The following is a 14504-nucleotide window of genomic DNA, read 5'->3' as shown; positions in this document are numbered from 1 at the left end:
GTAATTCAAACGTTGATGCGAGCTAGGAAACCAGTGTCATCTCGCATCGATCACTGGATTTGGAAGGCATATATTAGATGGTGTGAAAGTAAGACGTACCACTCGTCCTCCTTTCGACTCCCTCGCTTGTTGGCTTTCCTTCAGCATGGCTTAGAGGCAGGCCTTAGATTAGGCTCCTTAAAGGTTCAGGTTTCAGCCCTTTCGATATTTTTCCATACGAAGTTGGCTGACTTACCAGACATTAGGACTTTTTTTTCCAAGGAGTTCTCCATATACAGCCTCCTTATGTCCCTCCTACAGCTCCATGGGATCTCAACTTGGTTCTGGACATGCTCAAGGGACCCCCCTTCGAGCCTTTGAACAAGGCGGATTTGAAGTGTTTGACCTGGAAGGTCCTCTTTCTTCTGGCTATTGCCTCTGCTCGCAGAGTTTCTGAATTAGGAGCCCTGTCCTGTCGGGAACCTTATTTGGTGTTCCACGAGGACAGAGCAGTGTTAAGAACCCTTCCTTCTTTTGTGCCAAAGGTAGTTTCGGCTTTTCATCTAAACCAGGAAATAATTGTTCCGGTTTTCTCATCCACTTCTCATACGGATCAGCTATCAATGAAAAAGTTGGATGTGGTTAGAGCTCTCCGCATTTATGTTAGAAGAACTTCCCAGATTAGACGGACTGACTCACTGTTTGTTCTTTATGACGCTAATAAGAGAGGCTGGCCAGCCTCAAAACAATCCATCGCCAGATGGATTACGTCTACCATCAGGCAAGCTTATATTAAGGCTAACCGTGCTGTGCCGGAGAGACTTACGGCCCATTCCACCAGATCGGTGGGGGCCTCGTGGGCAGCAAGGAATGGAGCTTCTGCGGACCAGCTTTGCAGGGCAGCCACCTGGTCCTCTGTCCACACCGTTACCAAATTTTACCAGTTTAATATATTTGCCTCTGCGGATGCAAATTTCGCTCGTAGTGCTTTACGAGCAGGGCTTTCAGAGTAGTCCCACCCTTAGGGGGCTGCTTTAGAACGTCCCCATGGTAAGCAGTGTCCCCCAGACCGGATGAAGGAGAAATGAGGATTTATGTACTTACGTTAAATCCGTTTCTCTGATTCCGTCTGGGGGACACTGCGATCCCTCCCTTCTGTTTTTCTTCTGTGTCTTCTTGTGTGACTGCCCTTTTTTATCTTGGGCTTGTTAAAACTAACTGGACAGGAAGAGGCGAGGGGTTTGCCAGCAGTACTAAATTAACTAGTTAGGTGCCAACTCCCAAGCTCCCCTCCACAACCCATGGTAAGCAGTGTCCCCCAGATGGAATCAGAGAAATGGATTTAACGTAAGTACATAAATCCTCTTTTCCACATAGGCAAAGAGCCCTACTCAATCCAGCCACATTGCAATAGGAAAAAGTGCATAATGGGGCTGTATTAACTTGTCACAGAGTAATATGTAGAAATGAGTGTACGGTTTACAAATATTGCTGGTGTTAACGAGTTGGTTAGCAGCAGAATTACTGTAATAATCATTTGTTTCCTGGTCCTTAGATGATTACAAAGTCTCTTGTTTGTATTGAATCACAGATCTCTCAATTTGAACTAAATTCCTACTAAAGGTTAGAGTAGGGATGTGCCTATAATGAGGCAATTTGGGCAGTGCATGTATGCAATTGACTAAACATGCTCATTTTCTTATGACAACAGTCTAAATGAGTGGTTTTTTTTTTTATTATTTTGCTATATATCATAATTATGGTGATGACTCTATTTGAAATGTAAGGGATAAGGGGATTAGCCATTTCAGTTGTCATCCCAAGCAGCAGCAAGTACTCTGTTATGAAGACTATATTTACACTTCACACATGAAAATCTGATAAATAGATTCTAATGTAGTTAGAAAATGATGTGATATTGAACATTTTCCAATGTAGCTGTTTTCTATTTTTCATGCACATTAAATATATAATGCAGTGTACAGGGCATAAACATTCATTTACATATATTTTTCTGTGTTGGAGTAAGCAGTAGAGGTTCAATGAAATATCAAGGGTTGCAAAGTGCTTATTGTACTTAGCTAATGTAACATAGAAAAACACTTAAAAGTCAAATGTGAGGTAAAATGTCAGTAATCAAGGTGGCAAAAAAACCCAAACATATATATATATATATTTTTACCTGGCAGAACGTATAGGCAGTGGCTAATAAACACTGGTCCTATTACCAATGTCAAGAGCAGAGAGCGGTATATAAACACGCTATATGTAAACACGCTCCTGACCTTTTGCTGGGAGTTTTTATCAACCGCATGCTGGTGTTTTTGTATGGTATTGATAGAGAACTGAACTTTACAAGCCCTGGTAATACTGCAGCAGTGGGTCCAGCATAGAGCACGGGTGGTTAGTGTAAGCTTTTCTCATGGTTTTGGAGGAATCTAAGACAATATGTAACATTGCAGACTTTTTACATAAATCTTTGGTTATTTTACTGCACAGGGAAAATGAGCAGAGATTTCTTACCGTAATAGGCGGCAAGATGCATATCTGAACATTGAGCTGATGTTCAGCAGCACCTCACACTGAATTGAAACTGCCATATAGAACATAAAACAACCCCAAGCCTTTTTCCTAAACCTGCTTTGTGTCAGATGAAGACTTCATACTACTAGTTCATTCTCATGCTTAAAAAAGAACAGCCTACCAAAATCTTATCAACAGCAAGAAAGTAGGTTGATTAAGGCAAAAACAAAACACTTGAGTGAATAGAATAGTGGCCAGGGAGAAAATGATCATAATATATGTTGTCCACATGCCAACTCTCTTTAAATGATATAATCCTGGAAGAGGAGCACCTTGTATCTGTTCTCTTATGGTCCGGTTGAACACTTGCCTATCAGATACGTGAAATAGTTTGAAAACTTTTGAACATTGTTGGAAGTATTGCTTGCCATCAATATAGAAGTGTGGACATTCTTATAACCTGTTACCTGGCGATAGCTCCCCAAAGCGAAGGGAAGTGAAGTGATCTCACTCAAGTCACTTTTTGTTTCCATTTGTTTGATATTATTGCTTCATAATATGCTATGTGGCTTCTGTGTGTCATTACTGGTTATGAGTCCTATTTGTAATACCATTCAAACAATTCTGAAAAACAGCCGGCAGTTTCTAATAAGAGTTAGTTATGTAAACCTGTGGGTTTATGGAGGGCGGATAGTGTTCTTTCAAAAGAACGTGCTGATTTCTTAAGAACTGTAATGGCTGGAATCCATTAGCAGATCGGTGCTAATAGCCTTCCTTTTCTTGTGTTTTTATGGAGAAAAATATCCTGTGTATGAAATAGTCAAGTTTGTCTTTTTATGAGGTAAACTGGGGCTTGGCAAATTGTTCACAAAAAGTCAGATTCAAATCCAAAGACTCTTTTTTTATTTTTTTTTTCTCTTTTTTTTTTTATTTTTTTAGCATGTAACTTTGAAATGTTATTCCACACATAGCATCACTTTACTTCCTGGAACTACCACTAGAGTAATGCTGTTTTTTTTTCTCTCCCTTTTTTTCTAGCTCCCCTCCAGATAATCTTTCAATTGAAGAGTTTCAAAGAAACGAGATTATTGATGTAGAGGTGAGTGGAGCAAGAGGAGAGAGCTCTCTTTGTAATGCCATCTGTGTGAGAAGGGGGAAAAAAAAGTCAATATTCTCTTGTTGGTAACTTGAGAAACCTCAAACCAAATTTCATGCGTAAATATAGATCCTCCTCAAATGAAATGGATTCATAATAACTATAAGACAAATTGGATTATTATGATCTTGATGCAGCACATAACCACATGCTCAAACAAATGTATGATCAATATAAAAACAGGTATAGAAATGACAACCCACACTGTAAAGCAAATATGGGTCATTTGTTTTTATACTTTTATATATATATATATATATATGTGACCTGCATGTTAACAATTCCCTGCTTACATAAAGATAAGTATTCTGCAGAGAAAGGGTTGGTCTGTTTTTTTTTTTAAATATGTTTTATTAATAACATCTAATCTTGAACAGCATTACAAAATATTAAACTCTTGAAAGGTACATTAGTGAGATGATAAATGCACATACAAATTTAACAGTGTGTGAAACACGCTCTCACAGTGCTTTTACAAAACAAATTCAGCTTTATATGAGCATGGTACCACAAAGATGTTATTTTGTTTTAAATTATACAAATAAAAGGAAAAAGATAGAGAAGGGGGAGTAAGGGGATGGTATAGGGTAAAATGGGGGAGGGGAAAGAGCAGATTGGGAAGGTTAGGGGAGGAGGAATTCAGGCTTTTAAGTTTTTAACAGAAGGTAATAATTCAATCTGGGATTTCCAGTAACAAATCGGATACAACAAGAATTGAAGCAGGGGTTGGTTGCAATATGAAGCCCAAGGAGACCAGATTTTGTTGAAGGACACGGAGGTGCCCCTAAGCACGCTGGTGATGTATTCCATCTGATAGGTGTGCCAAACTCGACCACAGACCATTTGGAGCGTTAGAGGCGTGGGGGTTCTTTCAGCGGGCAGCTATTTGGCAGGTAGCTGCACTGTTTATATGCCGAAGAAGCTTATGAGTGTGTGTTGGAAGGTCTGGGAGAGGTAGAGGCAGTAATACGTGCTTAGGATCGGAGGGTACGGAAGTATCGAGGATAGCTGTTGCTAGTGCGAGAACCTCCGTCCAGAACGGGCGCAGTTTGGGACAATCCTACCAAGTGTGCATGAACGTGCCAGTGTAACCACAGTCTCTCCAACATGCTGGACTTGTTTGAGGATATATAATATGGAGCCTAGAGGGGACGTAGTACCATCTATGTAGCAATTTATTGGCGTTTTCTTTGATACGGACATTTATGGAACAATGTGCTGTCCACTCATAGATGTCCGACCATTCTTCTGGATCTAGGGGTGCTCCCAAATCTGCCTCCCACTGTGTCTGAAAACGATCCTTGGTCTCCATGGAGGTAGGAAGTAGGGCATTGTATAGCGTTGAGATAAGACCTTTTGAGGATGGTCCTGATAGACATAAGTTCTCAAACACAGTGGGGGGTCTGGTAGACAACTGAGCCTTGACTTGCTCTGGTTTTATTGTTGCATTTGTTTTGCCAATGCTGAATGTGTGGAGTAATTATCAGTCTCTTAGTGAAGAACTCTGCTGTTGAATGATTATTTGCACTTAAAGTAAATTTTTTCACTTTATGTATAAGATACAAAACCTATTTGATACACCCTTCAAAATAAATGTCTCCTGGGTTCATACTTTAATTCATAATTCGATTTAATAGTATATTTTTTATTTTTTTTTATATTCTTGCGAGATGGATATGAATAATATGTCAATTTACAAGATTTTTTCTAGTAGTACATAGCTGACATGCATTCATATGTGAGCTACAAATATACAGTATCCCTACCTCATACACTGATTACCAAAGGCTACACCACATGGTTTAATGGCCAAGCAGATTCCCTGTAGGCACTAATCACTCATCTTGCTAGGAAGCTTGACAGTGGTGGGTGGGTGGAGTAAAGGACAGACAAAGCTCAGGACCTTTGTATATTAAGTAAGCAGGGGCAGATTGGGAACCTTGGAAAAAATTGCAGAAGTCTTCAAAAAGAAGGGTCAACAAAGCAAATATTGACTCTTTGCATAAACTCAATGTAATTGTCAATAAAAGCCTATGACACTTATGAAATGCTTGTAATTTTACTTCAGTATACCATAGCAACATCTGATAAAAAGGTCTAAAAACACTGAGGCAGCAAACTTTGTGAAAACCAATGCTCAACTTTTGGCCATGACTGTACTCTGGGACCCCATACAGTAACAGGCAGCTTAGCAATTGGCTGCCTGTTGCTGTTCACTGACTAACAATGGTTTTGATCACCTCCTAGTTCCTATTCCTGCGCACCACCAGCACCAACACCCCTTGCCCCCCATGCTGCCCCCCAGATTTGTAAAGGCTGCATCGCGCCATTTAATCATTTTAAGCTGAATAGAACAGGAGCTGTCACTGGCCAATGTAGTACTGCCTGGATTATACAGTGGTGGAGTGTACTTTAAATATATTACTGTTAAGTATATAAGAAACTGAAATTTGATGACTTGTACAAATTAATTTATTAATCAAGTTTAAATAGTCTTATTGGATGGCAGTAAATAATAGGTAAGCAAAAAAGGATGGCTTGGTGACTCCACCATAGAATTTACAGCAATGGTCAGTGTTGTACATCCTATTGCTGCTGGCTTCAACTTGTGCTATCAGCTGCTGCCTTTTGTCTTTTTCCTGGCCTACGAAATCTCCATGCATTAATATTATCATTTGGGTACCAATATCTTTGCACGTATCCGCCAATAACAATGCTAGATTATGTACAAACCTGCGGAATAAGTTATAAATCTTACCACTCTGGACAACCTTCTCAGAAGTATATTAAAATGCTTGTTTCTATTAGTATACATGGATAAGAGTAATCAAGATTTTTTTGGTTTGGTATTTGAAGTGTTAAGTGCTTTCCAATGTATTTGTAGCAGGGTTTTTTTCCTATTAAAAGGGCCCATTTCAATTAGCCGGAAGGGTCTGTAGTAATCCCGCGGCTATGTTTCTGGGCGCATTCTAGGAAACTAGGTTAATAAAGAAGAATGTTATACGGAGAGAAAAGAAAGAGCACTGGATAGAAAAAATAGCTGGGAAAAGGTTAGAAAGGAAATAGTTTGGGGGAGGGAAAGAGAGCTCTGTGGGAAGAAGATGTACAAGCTGTGGTAGATGTTTATGTATTTGTGTATGCATGTGTCTATTTTGTATAAGCGACACTTCATAGCTCATTCATACCTTGGTATTTATATAAAATAGTTTTACTAATAAAATCAAGCCTTTGGGAAAAAAACAAAACACACTTGAGCCCCTTTGTTTGCCAACCAGTTGCAGACAAGGACTGTGTCTAAATGTGTTAAATGTGTTCATGCTATACATTCTGAAACTAGACCATGCTTTATAATGTTGAACCATCTTTTAATTTTAGGTTGTCCAGCTTATCAGCACAGAGATACTGCCATACGCCAATTTTATTCCTAAGGACTTTGTGGGTAAAATCATGACCATGCTTAACAAGGGTTCCATACACTCCCGTTCATCTTCATTTACTGGTAAGTGTACCTTCACTCAGTAAGACACATGTGCCTCATCAATGTCACTAGTTCCTAGATAATGAATAAGGTAAATACTGGTTCAGACTACATAATGATAATGAGTGCACTTAAACATAATAATCTTTAAAAATATATATTTTCTTCTCACTATCGCTTGTAATAGATTTCTGCTGTTGTTTTAAGCGCGTGAAAGAGAAAAAATAATTTAGAAAATTATATCATGTTTCTGGGACATTAAGCATTGACCGTATATGCTCATTGCACCAAAAGAATATCTAGAGGTTGTGATTAGTAATACTATGTGAAAAACCTATACTATAAACCAGTGTTGTCAATTATATACATCAGAATGACCATATTTATGCCGATGCAAATACTTGCTCCTGGTCTAAATACTGTTAACAGGAAATTCTGTAATTAAACAGAGTCTATTGAGGTGGTCAGGAAAGGTGGGGGGTCCACCAAAAACCTGGGAGGGCTGCATCAAGTTGTAGAGCTTCACTATAAACACATTCCCCTTACTGTGTATTCAGCGCACTCTTAGTAAAGCAGAGGGGAACGATCGGAAGATATAAAATAATCCATAGGGTAATGCCAAGTCCTACCTGTAGAGTTTTAATGAGCACTGTATCAGAATTGATAGAGATAGATAGATATAGATATATATATAGATATAGATAGATAGATAGATAGATATATATATATATATATATATATATATATATATATATATATATATATATATATATATATATATATATATATATATATATATTCAATTCTCCCAGTTTTTCACTGCCAGGTGAATATTGTGACAATGCTTATATTACAAGAGTCACATTTAATTATCTTAAATGCATACATACCTGACTGAATGTGCTTATTGATAGTTAACAATTCTAGATGGACTCAATTCGTTTTCGTCAATCTCATGCATGCAAAATGTTGAAATTGTTCCCTGTTTAGTCATCTATTCCTTTGACATTTACAAAACCTAGAGTCATGTGCCTGCATGTCTACTTTATCACCACATTTCAAAATTAGGTTCCTGGGTTTAAATGGGTTACATATTCCATAACAAGGAACAAACTATATATCGCTTTATCTATCCATAGAGAGAGTGAGATAGATTATATGGACAAAAGTATTTGGCCACACCTGTTAATTATTGAATTGAGGCATTTCAATCAGACTTGTTGTCTGGTGTATAAAGTCAAGCACCTAGCCATGCAGTCTCCATTTGCAAACATTTGTGATGCAAAATGGGTCATTCTGAGAAGCTCAGTGACTTCAAGCGTTGTACTGCGATAGGATGCCACCTTTGCCATAAGACGGTTTGTGAAATTTCATCCTTGCTGGATATTCCACGGTCAACTGTAAGTGATATTATTAGAAAGTGGAAGCCTTTAGGGACAACAGCAACTCGGCCACAAATCAGAAGACTATTTAAAATCACAGAGGGGGGTCAGCGACTGCCAAGGCGCATGGTGCGTAAAAGTCACCAACGCTCTGCTGATTCCATAGCTGAAGAGTTCCAAATTTCCACTGGCATTAATGTAAGCACAAAAACTGTGTGACGGGAGCTTAATGTAATGGGTTTCCATGGCTGAGCAATTCCTAGCGTCGGATGGCGTCGTGTAAAGCACATCACCACTGAACTGCGGAATAGTGGACACTTGTTCTGTGGAGTGACGAATCATGCTTCTCTGTTTGGCAGTCAGATGGAAGAGTCTGGGTTTGGCGGATGCAGGGAGGACATTACCTGCCTGACTGCATTATGCCAACTGTGAAGTTTGTAGGAGGAGGGATAATGGTATGGGGCTGTATTTCAGAGTTTGGGCTAGGCCCCTTATCTCCAGTGAAGGGCAATCTTAATGCTTTAGCTTACCAAGTCATTTTGGACATTGCTATGCTTCCAACTTTGTGCCCCAGTGCACAAAGCAAGGACTACAAAGACATGGTTTGATGAGTTCAGTGTGGAAGAACATGACTGTGCCACCCAGAACCCTGACCTCAACCCCATCAAACACCTTTAGGATGAACTGGAACGGAGATTGCGAGCCTAGCCTTCTTGTCCAACATCAGTGCCTGACCTCATAAATGCTCTACAGAATGAATGGGCAAATATTTCCACAGAGATCGGTTTAAATCTTCAATTTTCAATGAGTTGGATTAAATTGTCAACATTTAAAAAAATGCTTAGCAGCTCTTCCAACACACCCATGAGGTGGATACCCAGTGTTGTTTTTGTTTTTATATTAAATGCCATATATATCAATCCAGTGGAAGGTCCAGCATACTCTGGGCCTAGTATGTCTTCTGGGATCCAATTTAACCAGTCTGTGAGGTTTTTGTCCAAATCCATCCAGTGTAAGACTCAGAACAGGCTCCTCGGGTCAAAGATCTGCCCAGCGTACGTGAGGTCCAGCCAGGACCCTAACCCCCTTTAAAATCAGGTCAGGATCCAACTGGATCACCTCGCATTGTTCTCATCCCAATCGGTGCAATGGTGTTGAGGATATTCGCCAACAAACTTCATTCCAAAACCATGGCTGTTAATATGTAGTTTGTCCCCCCTTTTTCTGCGGTAAGAGGCTCCACTCTTCTGTGAAGACTTTCCACTACAGTTTGGAACATGGCAGCGGGGATTTGCATTCCTCCAGCTACAAAAGTATTTGTGAGGTTGGGCACTGATCATTCATCCCAAAGGTGTTTGGGGTTGAGGCCAGCACTCTCTGCAGGCCAATCAAGTTTTTCCACACTAAACTCATTTTTTGATGGTTCTCACTTTGCACACACAGGTATTGTCATGCTGAAACAGGGAAGGGCCTTCCCCAAGCTGTTGCCACAAAGTTGGAAGCACACAATTCTCTAGAATATCATTGTATGCTGTAGCATTCCCCTTAACTTGACCTAAGGGGCTCGGGCCAAACCATGAGAAACAATCCCAGACAATTCTTCCTCATCCACCAAACTTTACAGTTGACTGTATCCGGACATTGATTGGAGTACTGAGACCTGCGGTACAGCTAGGGGAAATAGGTTTCTGAGCACGCTAAAAGACCATTACATGTCCCAATTAGTTGAGGAACCAACTAGGAACCGGACTATACTGGACCTAGTAATAACAACAATGAAGACGTAATATCAAATATTCAAGTAAAGGAGCACTTGGGAAACAGTGATCATAATATGGTCTCATTTGAAATTAGTTTCCAGAAACAACAGTATAAGGGATCAACTAGGACTTTAAACTTTAAAAAGGCAAATTTTAATATGCTAAAGGAGTCTATAAAGAGCATAGACTGGGACAAAGCCTTTGAAGGAAAAAATACGGAAGAAATGTGGGCTGTCTTTAAAATGTTGTTGGAAACATACACGTATAAGTTCATTCCTATGGGAAATAAATGTAAAAGAATTAAGTCTAAACCAATGTGGCTAAATAAAAAGGTAAGGGAAGAAATGCAAAGGAAGAAGCGTGCATTTAAATTGTTTAAGTCTGAAGGGTGAGAGGAGTCCTTCCATAGGTACAAGGAATGTAATAAAAGATGCAAAAAGGAAATTAGATTGGCTAAATTAGAAAATGAAAGGCACGTTGCAAAAGAAAGTAAGACAAACCCCAAAAAGTTTTTTAAGTATATAAATGGCAAGAGGATTAAAAAAGATAATATAGGACCCCTAAGAAGTAAGATGGGTGAATTGATAAATGATACTAAGGAAAAAGCAGAGATATTAAACACGTTCTTTTCTTCAGTATTTACCAGAGAGGAACAAATGGCAGGAGTAATACATAAAAATGGAAATGAAACCATGCCATTAATTAATACTTGGTTGTCAGAGGAAGAAGTCCAAAGGCGACTGAAGAATATTAAGATAAATAAAGCTCCAGGTCCAGATGGCATACACCCAAGGGTCCTTATGGAGTTAAACTCGGAAATAGCTAGACCGCTATTCTTAATTTTCAGAGATTCAATCTCATCAGGCTCAGTACCAAGGGATTGGCGAATAGCAGATGTGGTGCCGTTGTTTAAAAAGGGGACGAGATCACAACCAGAGAATTATAGACCTGTAAGCCTGACATCAATAGTGGGGAAACTACTGGAAGGTATTTTAAGGGACAGTATTCAGGATTACTTGGTACGCAATAAAATTGTTAGTGGGAATCAACATGGATTTGTGAGGGATAGGTCATGTCAAACTAATCTAATTAGTTTCTACGAGGAAGTTAGTGGGAACTTAGACCAGGGCAGGACAGTAGATGTGGTCTACTTAGATTTTGCAAAGGCCTTTGATACAGTGCCACACAAGAGGTTGGTTTACAAAATAAGGGAACTGGGTCTAGAAATCAAAATTTGTACTTGGATCGAAAACTGGTTAGAGAATAGGGAACAGAGAGTTGTGATAAATGGAACATTTTCTAATTGGTCAAAGGTCTTAAGTGGAGTACCTCAAGGTTCCGTGCTGGGACCACTCCTTTTTAATATATTTATTAATGACCTTGGTGATGGTTTAGAGAGTAAAGTTTCTATTTTTGCAGATGCCACTAAACTCTGTAAGGTAATAAAATCAGAGCAAGATGTAGCTTCTCTACAGAGGGACTTAAATAAACTGGAGGATTGGGCGGCTAAATGGAATATGAGGTTTAACACAGATAAATGTAAGGTTATGCATTCAGGGATCAAAAACAAGAACGCAGTCTATAAATTAAATGGAATTAATTTGGGAGAATCTATAATGGAAAAGGATTTGGGAGTGCTCGTAGACAGTAGACTTAGCAATAGTGCTCAATGTCAAGCAGCAGCTGCAAGGGCAAACAAAGTATTGGCATGCATAAAAAGGGGCATAGATGCAAGGGAAGACAGTGTAATTTTGCCACTGTATAAATCGTTGGTAAGACCTCATCTTGAATATGCAGTACAGTTCTGGGCACCACTCTATAAAAAAGATAATTTGGAACTAGAAAGGGTTCAGAGAAGGGCGACAAAATTGATAAAGGGTATGGAGTCATTAAGTTATGAGGAAAGGTTAGCCAGTTTAGGCATGTTTACTTTAGAAAAGAGGTGTCTAAGGGGAGATATGATTACTATGTACAAATACATTAGGGGTCAATACAGAGAGCTTTCATGGGAACTTTTTACCCCAAGGACCATACACAGGTCATCCCCTAAGGTTAGAGGAGAGGAAATTTCACAACCAGCAAAGGAAGGGGTTCTTTAGGGGCAGTCAAGATATGGAATTCATTGCCAGGGAAGGTTGTGATGGCAGATTCAATAGATATGTTTAAGAAAGGGTTAGACAAATTTTTAGCGGAAAGGTGTATCCAGGGATGCGACCGTTAATTTAAAATAAAGGATAGTAGTGGATATAGGGTAAAATTGGATTGCAATATTGAGTCTGGGGGGATTTTCAAAATTGAAACAGATGGGCGGTTGCCTACTCTGGATTAATTTCAAATATAAGTGCAGGATCGCAGGAGATCCAAAATAGGTTGAACTTGATGGACTGGTGTCTTTTTTCAACCTCATCAACTATGAAGCATTCGCCAACCTCAGATTCGTCTGTCACACTGCCAGATGGTGAAGCTTGACAACACTTTTAGAGAACTGCTAAACAAGGCTAATTGGAGGATTAACTTTGCTTAAATCCAGCCTTCTAACGATTCCCATTTCGGTGCACTGGTTATGAAATGTGTTTTGATTTTGAAATGTAAGAATCTACTTTAATCTTTCAGAAAACCAAATTCATTGTTTATATATTAGCATTTTGTACCTTTATTAAATGCCTGTGCTGCTTTTAGTAAGTGTACTCCGCTGTATGAAATGTGGGCTCATTATAAATACCAGATAATACAGTTGCTGACGAGGCATTACAATATACCCCAGATATGTATCAGCAGACATTATAGTAGATTTTCACTGCCATTTGTTACTATTAACTCAAGCCAGCGAAGTTACATTCCGTCATCGATAATGTTTTAGGGGTTCGGCGCTAATCACTTCAACAAAGTTTGAATTGATCTAATTCTCCTACATGAAATAAATAACAAATTTCTTAGGAGTTTATAAAGCACATTTCTCAATAGTGGCTTTCCAGGCATGGGTGCGACTTCATATGACTCACCCTGTGTTACATTTGCTGGTAATATGACTTCTGAATAAGGTTTTTGTAGTTCTCTGTGTAATAAAGTAGAGCATTACCAAGCACAAGGAAGTGAGTTATCGGTCATTATTTTCCTAAATCAAATCAAATGTGTATCTAGCTGTAGATGCTGAAACTTCAGTTTGATCTGTGTGGCTCATGCAACACAACACAACTGTGCCTCAAACCATGAACATATATTTTATGTAAGTTCCTCATCTTAAATGTAAAGCGTATAGTAAAAGTGTAATAGCAGCAACGGGACTATAGTGCCACCATATTTGCTGGCTCGAGGCAGAACTCGGGGTTCCATGCGAACATTGTTATTGAAATCACTAAAACCTAAATTGCAGGTTGCTTTACATGAAATGGCTACTAATAACACATCCAATTGTACATGTAGACTTTAGGAACGGTTTCATCTTGTAAACATTTCTATGTGCACACCACACTTCCTGTGTGTAAATACGCCTGTCGAAACACGTAACAAGAAAGGGCCCAGAATGGTTTGCACTCATCACACACATTATTTTACATAATGTTGTTGTATATAGTTATGAATAATACAAGATGGCTTTTTATATTCGTTCAATTACGCTAGATTTTGCGGATCTTTCATATAACAGTGCTATTTATTGCAATAATGCAGCAAGTAAACGTGCCATTTGTCTCAGATGCGGTTGTATAATGGGTGGTAATGGATAGCGGGGCCATTGCAAACCTTTTCTGTGATGACGTTTGAAAAGAAAATCAATAATGTTCTGCCCACTACTATGGCACTAATTCTACTTTCTGAAAAATACAGACTCTTATCTATTGAAGGGGAGAAGATATTGTTGACAGAAACTATGCATATTTAGTAGTTAAATAAGTCCTTATGTCATAGTTAATTTATTTAGGATTTTAGTGTCCTCTCCTAAGGATAGCATTCAGTATTCAAATCTTAATCAATATCAATGGACTTGAATCTTGTCCAAATAACTGAAGACTGAAAAGTTGAAAGCATCGTGCTTTTAACCAGCATTTATTTTTTGCACAAACAGCAATGCTTTATTACATCATATCACAGATTTGTTTTTTTGCAAACTGCTAAGAACAAATTTTGAAGGTACCCACTGTACTTTCCAGGCAAAATCCACTGATTCCAATTGATGAATTAAAGGAGTTGTCCATTCATTTGTAAGGTGTGTTTTACTATGGTCTGAA

The 14504-nt window shown here is 38.8% G+C and overlaps 1 protein-coding gene across 3 annotated transcripts in view; it reads left to right on the top strand.

The window, feature by feature from the left end:
- The window catches only part of MON2 (MON2 regulator of endosome-to-Golgi trafficking), a 130242-nt gene that overhangs the window by 89460 nt on the left and 26278 nt on the right, over positions 1-14504 (top strand). For all 3 annotated transcript variants that reach the window (XM_075209344.1, XM_075209343.1, XM_075209345.1), the window contains 2 exons: positions 3541-3601; positions 7034-7157. In XM_075209344.1, the coding sequence (XP_075065445.1) occupies positions 3541-3601; positions 7034-7157 (185 nt within the window). The remainder of the gene's footprint in view (positions 1-3540; positions 3602-7033; positions 7158-14504) is intronic.

The sequence above is a fragment of the Mixophyes fleayi genome, chromosome 4, assembly GCF_038048845.1.
Source record: "Mixophyes fleayi isolate aMixFle1 chromosome 4, aMixFle1.hap1, whole genome shotgun sequence".
NCBI classification, from domain to species: Eukaryota; Metazoa; Chordata; class Amphibia; order Anura; family Limnodynastidae; genus Mixophyes; species Mixophyes fleayi.
This window is presented reverse-complemented; position numbering and strand designations above follow the sequence as displayed.